This window comes from Dromaius novaehollandiae, chromosome 9 (assembly GCF_036370855.1).
Source record: "Dromaius novaehollandiae isolate bDroNov1 chromosome 9, bDroNov1.hap1, whole genome shotgun sequence".
Classification (NCBI taxonomy): domain Eukaryota; kingdom Metazoa; phylum Chordata; class Aves; order Casuariiformes; family Dromaiidae; genus Dromaius; species Dromaius novaehollandiae.
The window spans coordinates 12943253-12959428 of record NC_088106.1 but is presented as its reverse complement, the minus strand read 5'-3'; the positions used below and the strand labels follow the sequence as shown (position 1 = coordinate 12959428).

Sequence of the window (16176 nt, the reverse complement as noted above, 5' to 3'; positions counted from 1 at the left end):
CTCTGATAACCATTTAATGATCCTACATGGTGCCATATTTCCAGTGTACCACATGCTGCCACCATCCAGCCCCATCCTTCTGTATAGAAAATGCAGGATGGGAAGTGCCAGTATCACACTTTCGCACTTTGGAAGCAGCCATAATTAAATCGCTGCAATTTGTAGTTTCCCTTGTTTCCTTCTCATGAGCATGTACTTGCCATCTGCACTTCTTTGGTGCTCTCATGTTTGTGCTGTCATCAAGCTCGGTAAATTAAAAGATTAACTGTGATGAATGTAATTGGAGTACCTGCAAGTGCAGAATGCAGACTCATCTGACATGGCGATGCTTCTTTTAAAAAACAATTTTGGCTATGCTACATCAGAAATGCTAAACTGGCAACGTATGATACTGTGAAGTGGTTTGTGTGGCATCAAAATTAACTGAGTGATAAATATGATGACAGAGAGAAATGAGCATATTCACACCTGCAAATGAGTTCTGTCCTACTTCAGAAATACTAAATATTCACAACACTGCATCAGCAATGTGTGATTCTTACTGTAGGAAAGGTAAGGGTGCCCTTTCACCTCCCCCAGCAATGGACAAGATGTTCTGCTAGTACTTGTCGAGAGGATGCTGGTCCCCAACAAGTGAAATGTGGAGCATGTGCTCCTACTTCAGATGTCTTAAGAGACAACAGCATCACAGCATGGTGTTGTGAGGGGGTGAGTGCAGACACTGCAGATATAGCACACTCTCCCAGAGTATCACCATTTCCTCACGTTCCTTGGTTAGCAGTAGTAGGTAGGGGTGAAGAGGAGCCAGCAGAAGTAGTGGCTGTGAAAGAGAGTTTGGGAACCATCAGCCTTCGTGATCGATTGAATATTGGAGATGGATTGTGTGTCTGCTGATGGGAGATTTAGTATCGTGTGCCTGATGAAGAGTCAGCCTCTGCAAGCACAAAGTTTGTCACAACAGCATGGGTTCTAGACATGAAGACTTCAGTCTGTATAGATATTTTCTGCATTAAAAGACTTATCTATATGCAATGAAAAAGAAAACTTTAATTGTGGGAACCTGTGTGTCATATCTGCTGGGATGGGGAGGTTTATTCATTTGTGTATTTCCCTGTATTCCTTATACAACCATCTGTTCCAGTCCTTCTCTTATATAGTGAGAAACGCAAAGTGTACTGTGCGGAAAGACAATTTACATTTTCCACTACGAACAGAAAGTGAAGTCTCCAAATTTTGAAGGACAATAACAAATGCCGTTCTCTTTTACCTTTCTCTAGGACTCCTGAGCAGTGTCCGAGTGTGGTTTCTTTGCTGTCAGAGAGCTACAATCCCCATGTGCGTTATGGGGCTGCCATGGCTTTGGGTATCTGCTGTGCGGGCACTGGAAACAAGGTGAGGACCAGAAGCTGTCAGATGCTAGGACTCTTTCTGCTCTTTCCTTCCACCAAGACATTTGTGCAGAAACATCACACAGAGATCAGATTTCTAGTGCACGTACACTTCTAGCCAGCTGGAGCATAGCAGCACTTCTTCAAATTCTTTAACTGTCCTGGGCATAGAGATTCTTTTTCTACTTGTAAATGGAGTAGATAAAGTAGAAGAATGTTTTTGTACATTATTGCCATGTTCTTGGAATTTTGTCTGCAAGACTTTTCTTAGAGTTTTCCTACTGCCAGTCAATTGCCACTGAACTTTAAATGTGAGTTCAGTATTCCAAAATCATTAGTCCTTTGCCCTTGGTGTTGAGATTTTACAGATTCCTTTTGGTTTTGGGCAGTGACAGGAAATCAACAAGTATTTCACGTAATTCCCAGCTCCCTCCTCCTTTTCTGTGATAAGTAATTCCTGGAAGATCCATGTGGTAAAGCCAAGTGCAGTAAAATTTACTGTATTTTTAGGTATATAACTCACAGTCAGTAAGCCTTACTCACCCTTTAAAAGTATCAGTACATGAAGGATACTTCTCATAGATAGCAACAGGGGGCTTTTAGAGTAGAAGGATTCCCATTTCTGCTGTGGAAAGTAAGGGCTCTGTGGAGCAAGGGGCAAGTAAGGTTTGGGATAAACTTCCTCCCTTTATCCACATGTGTGTATAACCTGTACTGGTGCTGAATGAGTTTTGCAACAGAAATAGGTGCAGAGATTGTCCATGCAAAAGCAGTATTTTATGCTTCAAGTCTTTGATACATCTCACGCTTATCAATCTCATCCTCTTCTCAGGTAGTATTAAACATTTGTTCTTTCGCGTGAGCACTCACTAGCATGTCACCCGTGTTGTGAAATGCACAGAATGCTGACACGCGCTGCCTGCCGTCTTCAGTATCTAAAGCATGCAGACTTGAAAGCAAGCTGAAAGTCCTATTTTTATCCAGGTTGCTTTATTCTCAAGTGGAAGGTGACATCAAAGAACTAGTTATTTTTAACCTGCTTCATCTGACAAGTTGATTTAAGTGGAAATGCTCTTAGTTGCACAAAGATATCTGTTTTTATTTCTGGATGCTTTGCGCAGCAAAGATCAGAAACATCTGATTATTCTGTATCATTATATTATATGTTACGTTTCTCCTGGGCTAGCAGGTTTTAAGGCTAAGTTGAAATATATTCAATTTTGGAGATGAGAAAGTAAGTTCAGCTTTTTGTCATGGTGGATGTTCCATGAATGCTAATAAATGCATGCTAAGGGATGAATGGGATACCCATGATACCATCAGGCAGAGAAGTACAGCCTTCAAGATAGCCCCTTTGGTAAAAAGCAGTCTCAGAGAAGACATAGTATTTTCTAGAAGCGGTTCTTAGAAATAGTGTTTTGTGTAAAATCAACTTGTTTTTTTTAAATTCTCACACTGACACAAGTACACTGAGAGCTCTGTGCTCAGCGACTTGAACCGTTCAGTTGCATTTGCTAATGTCCTCAGTTTAAGCATGGACAGGAGGGAGCTCTGTACATGGGATTGACAAGTGAATCAATTTGACTTCTATAATCAGAAGATCATGTGATAAATTTAAAAAGCTCTTTGAGCTTGCTAGGATGGATGTCTAATTGTTATCTGTCCTGTTCAAAAGTGTATCTAACAGCTTGCTTCACCCGCCATTTCTGAGTGCTCTTAGACAGCCTCTGCTGTTGCCACAGACCAGACCTACCTGTACAGTCCATGGCTTTGCAAATTGCTGTCTAAGATTTATTCCACTTAGATCTAAAGAGTGTGGTTGGTGAAGGTTGGCTGAACAGACTAACAGCTTGCTGCTGTTGAAATGGGTTGTCTTGGTCCCTCCTGCTACCTTTGGCTTTGTCTCATGTCCAGCTCCTTATTGAGCTGACTCAACTAGAGAAACTCACAGAAAACTAACCAGGGGCAGGGAGAAGTGAACAGTTTTCTGATGAGTTATCAGGCTGGAAAGGCTCCCTGAGTGGTGGGAGGAAGGCTGCAGCTAAAGCAGGACAGGGTAGGGGCTGTACAGCTGAAGGGAAGTTAATGAAGGAGAGAGATCTCTCGTTTGTCAACAGTGAGTTTAGATGAGTTCAGTTGTCTTGTGTAATGTCCACTGGGGATCTTGCATGGTTAGAAATGAATTTGTGTCTGTAGTAATTCTTTTAAAGTCATGACTTGCAAAGTGGTGGAGTTGTAATTGGAGATTAAAAACGTGCCTAAAGCAATGATTCAGTTTGAGATGCCTGCAGATTGCACATGCCGGTCTTGGGTACACTTCAGCAGCATATATTACAGTAGAATCTCTTAAGGCTTTTCATAATCCTTGTTCAATGCCTAGCTTGGAAGAAATGCTTTTTGTTAGATCTGTTGCAGATCATGTTAGTATTGCACTTAGCTGAGAAGTTACTGAATCTGAAAAAGCAATACAGTGTTTTGAAATGCTTTCAAAACACAGATTTACCTTATGGGTGTGTAGAGATAGCTCTACTTGATGTGAATTTGAGATGAGCGCTTTCATGTGATATTAAATATTTTATGTTCTAACTCTTTACTGTGAGTAGGGCCAAAAAATCTGGAACCTGGTTTGTATTACAATCTCTTATAACCTCTGATGTATTGTTTGATATCCCTGATCCATTTGTTCTTTGAGCAAAAAATGAAGGTAACAGTGATGTATTTCATTGTGAAGAATAGCAAAAAAAAAAAAAGTGAAAGAATAATTTATGTGTAGTATTTAATACATGCCATTGTCAGTACTTCTAATGTGCTGAATACATGTGTTTACAGCCTTGTTTCTGCTGGTAGATCTTGGTCCATCCATTAGTTGTTGGGTTTTTTTGTTTTTGTTTTTTTTCACAGTTTTGGATGAAGATCCACAGAAATGCAGATTTATGCTTCATTTAGCAAGAATGAGCAAAGTATATCAGAAAATATATCTGATAGCCCTAATCTAATAACCTTGCCTTAGAGTACTGAATTGTAGAGTACTGAAAACAATAGTATTAACTTTTGAATGCTTATTTCTTGTTTTTTTTAGGAAGCAATTAATTTGCTTGAGCCAATGACAAACGATCCTGTGAACTATGTACGTCAAGGAGCTCTGATTGCATCTGCCCTTATCATGATCCAGCAGACTGAGATTACCTGCCCAAAGGTAATGGGTTACATACTGACTTGTCGGGTGGAAAAATGGTCATGGACACTAAGTCACGTGTGCTTAGTGCTGTATGTAAGCATTGGCATTAAACTCCTGTGTGGATCAGAGCATGCACTTTTGAATGGGAGGTGATGCATGCTGACTGGAAGGTGCCTGGTAGACAGCAGCATCTTAGCTCTAGATGTTACATGAATAAATACACTGTACCTTAAAAGGTGTAAAACTACCTTGTAATAATATGGAAGTGACTGGCTTCCACCAGCTAATGAACACCATTCTTAAATTTTATTTGTATTTTATTAATATTATTAACAATATTGAACTCAGTTTTGGATGTGGTTGCTGTCCAGGGAAGTGCTGTTAAGACTGTGCTTCTTTTGCATCTTGTCTTGTAGTTTTCAGGTGAAACAATTTTTTCCGTCAGAAGCGGCTCAGTCGCTGTGTAGCAAAATACCTTTTTTCTTAATGGATTTTTTTCGTTCTGCTCAGAAGGCAAAAAGGATTGCATGTGCTGTGTTTAGCTTTTAAAAATAGATTGCCCTGTGAATATATGACAGATGATAATATGCAAACATTTGTACAGACTAAAAGTCTGCATTAATAGAAGTTCTGAGATTCCACATTTCATCTGCTCTGCTGAGTGCTGAGACAGAGCTGGAGCTGGTGCATTGCTGCTCATCTGTCATGTATGGGTTGCTTTTATTGATGTCATTTTCAAAACTGAACTATGATAGTAAACAGCTGCTCATTTTACTGCTTTTGGAGGGGGAGAAAGAGAAAAATTCTATCTTTTTCCAGTGGAAAGTTTTCCTTTGGAAAGGAGGCAAGAGAATTCTGCAAGTACAGGTATCTTGGTATTTCCAAGCCACAGAATATGGGGATTTGCTGACAGACAGTTTGTTCCCTATAATTATTAAGAAAAAAAAATGTTATTTTTCCCTGGGCAGAATCTGGAAATGTTATTTATACTATCAGAATTGTAATTCAACTGAATAAACCAGTCGAGAAGAACAGACTTCTGTCGGATCCTTTCACCCTCCAAGATGCGAAGTCTCTGCAATGTGAAGCTGAGGGATTCTTTTCTGTGGAAGGAGACTGCTTTTCACTGTTATTGTTTCTTCCTTGATTTCTAATCCTTCCTGCAAGGGCGGTTGTAATACCAGCTCTGAATTTAGGCGATCAGGTTTAATCATTCCTCTGTGTACATCTATAACATTGGGCGAATTGTTCAGCTCTCCTGAGACTCAGTTTCCCACCTGGAAAAAAAAATGAGGATGATGCTTCTATTAAAGGGCATTATGTGAATAAATTCATTATAGTTTGCAAAGTACCCTAATCGTCTTGGGATGGGAATTGCAGAGAATGCTCTGAAGCAGTCAGACAAGCTCTGAGACTGTTTGTCATGGATTACCTGCTAAGTCTGTCCAGTGAGTTTTCAGTTCTTTGAGATGTTAAGTGAAAGAGTCTGAGAGTCCTGAAGAAAAGCAGAGATAAGAAAGCAGCTAGCAAAAATAAGGATCATTTTAGGTAACAAGGCAAATCTCTTTCCCCAAAGAATCCTGGTAACTCTGACTGCAGAGGTATGTGCGCAGTAATATGTAGGGTTGTTAAATGTTTTGTTTGTTTGTTTTGGTTTTTTAAATATTAGTTGGCAAATAGAGGATGAGGTGTATAATCCGGGGTTAAGTGGTTTGTTTAAGAAATAGGGAAAAGAACTGAAAGAGCTTTATGCTAAAGTCCTGTTTATGAGTCAAAATTTGTGCTGTGTTACGTAATACAGATATAGAAGGCAATTCATTACCCAAACATGGAAGTGCTGCAGATTAAAAAAAAAAAAAAGAAAAGAAAAAAAAAAAAAGAGAGCCCTACAGACTCATGAGGAATCCCTGAAATAATCTGCTAATTTAGGAACTAAACCCAGAATATATCAATTTTACTTGTTCTGAAGGAAGCAATCACCCCCAAATTTAGCTATAATTGTCATGAGGTCTTGCTCAAAGGTAAAAGGAGTGCCTCCATATATTTTGAGCAATATGCAAGTGATTAAATTACTTATTATCCATGGGAAACTTTTTTTGGAGCTGTCTGCCAGTCTGAAGAAAAAATATTTTAATCCGATGTGAAAGGGCGGAGTTCAGATCACCAGCCATTTTTGGATTGCAGTGACATATTTTAGTCTGATTAGATTCCTAAATTGCACTCTGTGTACCAAAGTGTCTAACCTGATGTGTGTGAGTTCTTGCTTTGCTACGTAGGCAGCTAGTGAGAGGAGCATGTTGGATTTGTGTCCCACGAGTCGTATTGGTGCTCTTGATAGAGTTCCGAAGAAGCTAAATTTTACGTTTAAGCGTGTTTCAGATCGTTGTCTCACTACTGCTAAATACTTTGAGATGCTTCGCATGTGGGAGACAGTGATTTTGATTAAGACTGTGACATATACTCTGACCAGCTTCCTGTCATTACTTTTTATTTTTGTTGGTTGTCTGTCTTCTTCCCACAAATGATTTGTTTGCAAGCTGAGTGCTTTGGGTTATAAGGATTTAAATTCTCTGATAATTTGTTACAAAGATGATAGCAAATAATATTCCTTAAATAGCTAGAGCAAGTCCTGTTTTTTCATACCTCCCAAGAGATTTTACTTAAATTCTGTTTTAAGCATTTTATCTTCCCTTGCCTCCCTTGGCATTGGAATTTGAGGCATGGGGAGTGGATGGTAATCTGTTTCCCAAACTTCCCTAGTAACATGCTTTGTCCTAACTCTTCTGTTTGCATGAGCATAACAAATAAGTTACCATGTCTGCTCATACAACTGCGATGACTTTCCAGTAGACTTTTTTTTCTGCTCAGGATCTGGTGTGGAACCACTGATGGTTCTGCAAACACCAACAGTCCTTCCTTTGTACTAGTTGGGGTAGTAATTGCAAAATGTATTTACTGCTTCTGCATACATGTTGCATAGATATATGTCTAAAAAGGTTAAACAGGAAAGGAGGCTTAGAAGTATTTTTTAAAAAAAAAATATTTACAAGTATTGGAAAAAGATGACTTCAAACTTTTCAGGAGTAAAAAATTACAGATTTTTGAGATCTGAGTGCTGAAATGTCAGCATTTCAATAGTAGGTAGAGAGGTAAAAATCAAAGTATTTTGATATTAAAAAAAATCACTTTCATTGTGAGAGAATGTAGTTGTATACTTTTGTATCACCTTTACTCTCCTCTTACCTCTGTACTTGTCTTCCTCCTTCGTCGTGCTCACCTCTAGGAGTGTTTAAATAAAGACTTGTCATGGTCTGGAGGTCCCTGGAACTTAAAAGCTTCTTAAGGGCCAAAAAGGGTTTGCAAATCTTGTATAGAACTGGCTTGGTCTCTTAGGAGTTGCAACATGATTCCCCAGGTGCAGTAAACACGATTTTCCTGACCTCTGTTGATACACTTAAGAGCAATATTAGTGCAGGATATAGAGCAGTAACAAGTTTATTTTGTGAAATGGAATCCTAAATTATAGATGTGATGAGATCATTGTAACAGGAATCCATGACAACTTCATTATGTATTTGTGACCTACAGGGCAATTAAGAAAGCAATTTGGGAGACATACTACATGTCTAACATCTTGAATCTGATTTACTATTGCTGTTTTTGCGCTAGAGTAGTCATCTTGCAAAATGAGAGGATAATAACCAAGTTCATGGTTTTTCCTCTCTCCCTCTGTGATCATCTTGGCATATTATCTTTCTCTTTAAAGTGTTGTTAGGGAATAAGCACCTGATTTTTTTTTTTTTTCCCCCCCATTTAGATCCAGGATTTCTATAGGTGATGGTTTGCAAATTGGCATTTTATTAAACTCTCTCTCTCGAAGGGCTTTACACCATCAGTGTTGAAAAAAAATCTGTGTTACAGAAAATAAATCCTGCTGTAGGAGTCTCCTAAGGGGCATTGCTTCTTGATTTCTGTATCTGTCACCCTCAGATCTTGAGCTCTTTAAAAACCCCAAACGGTTTCTGAGTGCTGAAAAGGACCATTCAGACCACCATGCTGGTCTTAACAGCTTCTTATAGGAAGATCTTCCATGTTTGCATGTCCCACTGTGCAGACATTTCTGTGGATGTGTTTTAAACATTTTGTGAGCTGCTGCTGTCCTAGGTTTTGATTCCTAGAGTGGCCTGACATGAATGTGTTACCTGTTTGAACCTTTTGAGAGGCAGCTCTGCCGATGCCTTTCAGGCCCCCTGCTCCTCGCAGCGGCAGCCCTCCACCAGGCGTGCCCGAAATCCCTGCCCAGAGGTTTGAGGCACTTCCGTAGGGGTGCTGCAAAGGTGTGCTGGTTCTACGCCTGCACTCGGAGCTTGTCTTCAAGAGTTCCCAGCAGGTCTGAAGAACAGCAGGAGATGGATTACCTGAATTGATAGGTCTTGCTAGGTCTGATTCTCAAGAGACAGGAATGACTTTTGCAATCTTCTAGTAGCACCTTAGCTTTCCTTCATGTAAGCCTGTTACTGCAGTTGCTCCTGCACAGTGTGTGCTCTTGCATACTTGGAAAGAGCAGTCCCATAGAGAATAACTTCAGCTTTCGAAGAAGAGGGATAGGTAACGGACACAAGCGATTTTTAAAACCTGACTCTTAAAAGCCAAATTCCTAGATAATCTTGCTCTTAAGAAGTTGCATTTGCCAAAAGCATCATGCGCATCATTTGACCCTATTTCCCTTAGTTAATTGTTTGTTTATTAAGTCTTGTTTTTAAAGAACGTCATGGACTCTGGGTGCACGATGATGACTGGTGGAGGGAGAGGTGATAAACAACCTATTAAATGATTAAAAAAAAAAAAAAAAGGCCTCTCAGGTTTGTGGAAGGAAATTGTGCTGTATCATTCTCGCATCTTAAAGCCTGTGTTGTTTCTTCAGTGTTTCCAAGGCTACGTATTTGGCTTTACTTGAAATTGGTGGCACGTAGTTTTGGCCAGCATTAAGTATCAGAATGGGGTGCGTGCGTGTGTGTGTGTATTGTTACTAAAGATGAAATGAGTCATTTTAGTGTTCTCCTGAAAGTTGCCCAAATGAATTTCTTGATGGTGTTTCCAAATGATAGAAAATTTTGCAAATGCTTGGAGATTTCAAGGGAGAAACAGACCTTGTGGGTTTTGTAGCACATTAAACCTATTTAATAATTTGAGATGTGCTTATCACTGATTTAAATGAAAAATAGTAGCAGATTAAAGGATTCTACTGACAAACTCTGGCAGATTTTGCTTCAATGGCTGAAGATATTGCTGTCTTTTGACATCTTGCTCCATTCTGTACGAGGTGACTGCCCCAACAGCAAAGTTAGAACTGAATATTTGTCTGTGCCTCTATTTTTCATTGCAACATTTGGCATCTTGCTTTGAATATCCTGTTACTTACTCTGGGGCAGTTGTTTCCTGCAAAGGGAGGGAGCGATGGCTGTGTGAGGGCAGCACTTTCCTGAACCGGCACAGCTAGATCAGCCAAAGTAGGCAGTCTCCCGCAGCGAGGAAGGTTCTGCAGTTGGGACCTGACCCAACCGAAAATGCCCGCTCCTGGGAAGCATTCCCTTTACTGGAGCAGCCTGAATAAGCACCAAGGCTTAGCATGTGCATCCGAGTGTTGGGTCAGTTCTTCGGTCTGGATTTGCCTGGTTCCCAAGGGCCAGGATGGGTAGTCTCCCAACTCTGGAGTGGATCAACTTTGTTTCCACTGATTTTAAAGTAAGACTTTGATAAGGGCATAATTTCTCCATCAGTTTTCCAGGGTTGGCAGTGGTCCGTGGCTCAAGATCCACAGGCATCTCTGCCTTACCGAATTGATCTGAAATCAGCATATTCTTGCTGTAGCACCAGATATTTTGTACTTAAAAAGTAGAGGGCAGAAGGACTATTTGTTATTTTAGTCTTTCGACATTTGTTTGTAAAAGCCTGCTCCCTGATGGCACACCTCAGTTTGTGCCTTCTGCCCAGAGAGGTGGCAATTGACCCCATCTCTTTTAGCAGTCGGGTTTCTGTGATTTGGTTCCCTGTGTTTCTTTGTGTCCTGGTGGCACGGCTGGTGGGCTCCTCGTGGGCTTGGTGCCAGCGACATGGTGTTCATCTGCTCTGGCAGTATTAATGTATATGTGTGTGAGCAGGAGCCGTGGAAGCCATATTAGGCAAACGATGCTCGCGGAGGCTGCTGGCCACCCTCAACCGGAAGCGAATCACTTCCTGCGCTCGAGAATCGCCTCGCATTTCCCGACGAGAGATTTTTGCCCTGTCCTCCGAGGTGCTCCTCGGTCAGACTTCAGACGCCAGTGTGAACGTTAGCAGTTCTGCTGAATGTCTCCTCGTTTTGCCTGGGATTTCTTTCTTTGAAGATGTGATTACTGTGTAAATTCCAGGTTACAGTCCACCTAATGAGTGATTTTTCAGAGCTTTGTAACATCTGTCTGTTTTTATAAATATTCCAAGCCCCAAAAGCTGAGCCCGGAGCCGCAGGAACACAGTAGCGTGCTCTGAACAGAGGCACTCGAATGTTACTGTTCAGCTCAACCAGAGAAAGAATGTTACACGTTGCTTCTGTCTCTGTGCATCTGTCCCAAGTAATGCTGGAAGAGACTGAAAGTGTGTCCCCCCCCCCCCCCCCCCCCCGTGAAGGCTTTTTTTCCATCTAGTCCATATGTGGCTGCCCTTGATAACATATGAGGCCCCACTTCAGGTTACTGAAGTCAGTGGGGCTTCTGAAGGAGCCAGCTGGTAGGACGCACTCTGCCTCAAAACCTGAGAATAGCAAGGGGAAGTAATACCTTAAATGCAAACTAAGGTATTTTTCTGGTGTGCTGGAGGTCAGGCATAAGAAACAAACTGTTTATATTAAGCACATAAACCACAGTGTAAGCTTTTATAAATAAAAATTGGGAAAGCATGAAAAAGTATAAATAGAGTGAAGCAGAGGCAGAGTTTGGTCCGTATAGCCAGAAGGAACTGTATATTGTGTGTAGGGTGTCTCCCTGCCGCACACCTGTATGTGTGACTGCTCTGAAAATGTACCTTGCTCCTTTAGCTTAGCATTAATAAATGCACGGAAATGTAAGTCACTTCCCTTTGGGGTCAGGGAGGAACAATTATACAACTTTTTAATGCAAAGGGGGATTGATGAATAGAGAGCTAATATTAACACACAACTTGTTGGACTTGCTTAGACTGAGTAATGGAAATACCTGCGATTTTTCCACTGTTGCTTTTAATAAATCCCTCCTGTTCTGCAGCAGAGTTGGTGTTCCGTTCAGCTTTACTGCCCTTGTTTAACGATGGCTGGCTGATCTATTGCTTCTGTGTTGTGAGACTGTCCATTTGCGTGAAACGAAGAAAGTAATTTTATTACAATTGCATTTAGCAGGTTGTGATTTCCTGATACGAATGTTCATGTTCTTCACTCTGTCACAGACCAGCTTAAAACTCATCAGGTCAGATGTCATCAGTGCTAAAGGGGTTGAGCTGACGAATACTACAGCTGGGTTAGTTACTGCAAGGGCAAAGGATGAAAAGGTATCGAGTGGAGAGTGCCTTTTCCTTTAAGGCACCTGTGTTTTAAACAGTGTGATGAGTTGATGCCTATTGAGAACTACTTTGCGAAGAACATGGGCCTGAAGCGTGCACCAAGCGTGCTGGGTGGCGGAGCAGCGTTGTGACTCTTGTGTACATACAGCGCTCGTGGGCTTGTGGAGGCAACACCTTGGTGGTCTTCCCGTTCCAGCTGTTTGACATAAAATCTCGGTGGTAGTGTCTGAGCTTCTTGCTGCCTCTGGTCAAGAATCTGCGAGTGAAATGTGATGAAATGTATTGCTATCGTTACCTCACCGTGTTACCTCGTAGCTCTGATGTGTTTTTACTGAGGAATACAATCTCACGTTTTGCTGAGAAACCTCTTAAGTTTGACTTAAGCCTTTTGAGTTTGACTTATCCCCGATTCAGCTCTTTGTTTTGTTTCAGTCTTTTTTTCTTTTGACCTTGTTGAATCCTGGTTTACTAAAATGTAATTCCCAACCCAGTTCTCGTGACATTGACTTCAGTTGTGTGAATTGTCCTTTCACAGGCAGCAAAATTCTTTCTGTATGTATTTTTAGATTTCTCATTGCTCCCCAGGACAAACCATATAAATTCAGGAGAAACACCTGAATGCTGCTGCTGGTACTGTATGCTCTCTGGCCTTGCCTTAAAAGCAGGTCGACAGCAGCAGCTATTCTTGGAGCCGTCATGTTTATGCAACTGTTTTATGCTCCCCATTTAGACGGCTTTACGACTCTAGCGGTTGGGTGATTCTGGGACTGTGCACTGTCCATCCCAGAAAGGCCAAGACAGCTCCTGGGAGCAAGAGTGTCTGAGCGTTTCCGTACATTAGGTACTGTATTGTAGGTGGGAGCTGCCTGGATTCGTGTGGCTGTGGTGCTTGTGACGTTCTGCATGTACCTAGTGTCGGCCGTTTGCTGTTCCCTAATCAGCCAGAGGACTCGCTGAGTTTTAGTCACTGTGTGTTTAAGCCTCCTGCATTGGTACAGTTGGCTGGTGGTAACATCAGGGGCTCTGTGAGAGTACATCCCCAGTGGCGGTTTTGAAGCTTGGCCTCTTTGCCTACGGCAGATACTGAGTGTTTCACAGCTGAAACGTAAGATCGTTCTTCAGACACTCATCACCGAGCAGAGATCTCTGGCCTCTCTGGAGAGGAGCATGTACTTTGCCTGTGAAAAGTGGCTAGGGGTTTATGTGGTGTTAAGGTTTTATACTTGCAAACTGTAAACAAATTTGAAATACTAAGAGCTTCTCTGTGTATTTAGTGGCTGTGTCCGGCCCTACTGTCCTGAGCTAGAAGTTTGTCCTCTTACCTGCAGCTGCAGATGTAGGAAGAGGACCTGGGTACCAGCAACAAAATGGACTAGCAGCGGGGAGAAGCTAGATATCTTGGAAGGAGCCTTTTTGAAGAGACCTCCTTAGTTTTTGAGCATGCCAAGTTAAAGCTTGGTATGAAAACAAAAAATGGAAACAAAATGTCATATGGATAACTATATCAAAATGAATTTAGGGAGGAAGCATAAAAGATTCTTCCAGATGTGTGGTGGATATATCTGAAGCAGCTTCCCAGGTTTTGACTGGGATGCAGAGCGGGATTGCCTGGTCTGCTTTTTTCAGCCACAAAGATTACTAGAATTGTATTGTTTCTCACCTGTATATGTTGAAGGGCATATGCTATTAATTTATGATAGAGCCTTGGATATTCCTGGATGTGATACTGTTCTGTCTCTTCAACACTTAGTGAACCAACGAAAGATGAAGCTGTTTTAAGCAATGACGATAATATAAGCAAAGGTTTAGTAATTTCCCTTGCTAATGTGCGCTTAAGACATTGGTAAATGTATCATGGCATAAACTGTTACATTATTAAATACTTTCGTTAATGACTTTGACTTAAAAGGTAGGAGTGCAGTAGCAAAATCTGCTAATGACGCATCATGGGGGCATTATCAATACAGCAGAAATATCGTACAGGAAAAACTGAATAGGTTTGAGGTTTTCAGCAGTAGGAATTAGAGGAAATTTAATAAAGTGGAGGGTCACGCACCTAAGAACATATAGTGGTTTTTGCTACAAACTTATCAGCTGGTATATTATTCCAGTGATGCTTCAGAGATGCACAAGCTATTCCTGTGACCTCTGCACAAGGTGGTTTAGTTGCAAGCCCATCCTGATGGCTTTAAAATCATTTTTTGGGTGTCCTCCAGTGGGGTAAACCTCTGTAATTAACTATTAGTAGGATGACTTATATCACCAATGATTAAAACCATTGAAAGAGCAAGTGTCATCCTAGGATACAGAAATTCAGAATGTTTGTGCTAAAGACAAAACATTTGACTCGTGCCAGTCAGTTGTATAATCTCTCTCTTTCTTTTCTCATCCAGGTCAGCCAGTTCAGGCAGCTGTATTCCAAAGTGATCAACGATAAGCATGACGATGTTATGGCAAAGTTTGGAGCAATCCTGGCACAAGGCATTTTGGATGCAGGTAACTCCCCAAATACTTAAAGCAGTCAAAATTTCTTACCCTTGTTTGACTACAGAATGCTTCTAATAGCTATAATTCCAAATTTCAATTTGGAGATGAGGTGCTGGCTTTTATGCCTGTTATGTAGTAGCAGCAAGAAATCTCTAATTTCAGGTCATTTTACCTAATTAAAGAAGTAAACCCTGGTTTGTCGTTTCAGCTCATATCAGTGTGCTTCAATTAGAATAAACCCAGTCCAGTCATTGGGGCAGAAATCTTGTCCAGAAATCTGGACAAATACAATCTTTTTGCTCTGGGTCTGTTTTGTCACCCTGAATGTCGCTTTGTAGCATTATAGCTTCTTATTATTTGCTGCTTCATTGTTGCATGTAAGCAGCTTCTCCAGAAATTTGGAAACCTTGCAATATCCAGTCCTCTTGTAAACTTAATTTGCATTTTCCGTTAAAACCTGATGTGACCAGTTAAAACTTTTTTTAATTAAATGTATTAAATAAGTTTTTTAGTAACTAGGTTTTGTCTCTTTCTTGGTTATTAGAGGAGAGGTGTTATGCAAAGAGGCAAGCACAATTAACTGCATTGGTGTTACTTCGGAAGAGCTAGTGCTGGTCTCAGAAAGGGTGCTGCCTTCTAGTCTAGGGAACATCACTACATAAGTACTAATGACTAAAGGTCGAGCCACAGATAGGTTTGTGTAAGGGCATTAGCATTTCACAGGGGCTAAATTGCAGGACCTTAGGGAGCCTTAAGGAAAGTTTCTGTAAGCAAAGGGGGCAGACCATGTTCTGTTTTGAATTTTTCCTTCTGTTGGAGTTTAGGCTTATACAGTGCTGTAGGTATCAACAGTACTCCCTTTCCAAGTTTCTAGTGCTGACCTGTGCACCCGAACACAGCTTCTCCCATCCCCTGTGCTGTGGCCTTTTCTTGCCATGCAGCTCCATGTCCTTATTTCCCCTGGTAGGCCTACAAAAGTGGACACAAACTGTTCTTCCCTGTACTCTTGAGATTAAGGTTAGCCCAGAAGTCACATAAGCAGAAGACAGTCTTAGGTTAATATTTGTCTGGTGGTACGGCTTAAGCACAGCACTGTGCTTATGTGGTTACAGAGTGTCTGTATGAAATTACTGTGTGCCCAGCCCATTGGAAGGGAGGGTGAGGGAGAAAAAACTTTGAGCTGCCTGCACCTATCTGCATGGAAGTGTCCTTAAAAAGCTCTTTCCTTGGAGTTCATATGGCAATTAGGCTGCTCTGTGCTTTAAGACTAGGGCTAGCCAGAGAAGGAAGGAACATGAATGACCTCCTTTATCCTCCACCTTCTTTCCAAGGTACCCCTCCTAGAGCTCAGGCTCAGCAGTATTCTTGGCACAAGACTGTTTCTCTAGTTTTGGTCATTCCCATGCTTATACTGGGTTGCTGGGAAGCCAGAGCCTAGCTGGCTCAAAGAGAATTTTTCTCTCAGCAGTGCAGACCTGTTTTGAATTCCTACCTTTAAGGATTAAATCATAAAAATGCAGCTAAAACCTTATTTGCTTCCTGTGTCACTCACGT

The 16176-nt window shown here is 41.2% G+C and overlaps 1 protein-coding gene across 1 annotated transcript in view; it reads left to right on the top strand.

Annotated features, from left to right (window-relative positions):
• PSMD1 (proteasome 26S subunit, non-ATPase 1) overlaps nt 1–16176 on the top strand; it is an 81917-nt gene that overhangs the window by 51104 nt on the left and 14637 nt on the right. Inside the window, exons 17-19 of the mRNA XM_064516751.1 lie at nt 1278–1392; nt 4468–4584; nt 14529–14631. Coding sequence (XP_064372821.1) covers nt 1278–1392; nt 4468–4584; nt 14529–14631 — 335 coding nt within the window. The remainder of the gene's footprint in view (nt 1–1277; nt 1393–4467; nt 4585–14528; nt 14632–16176) is intronic.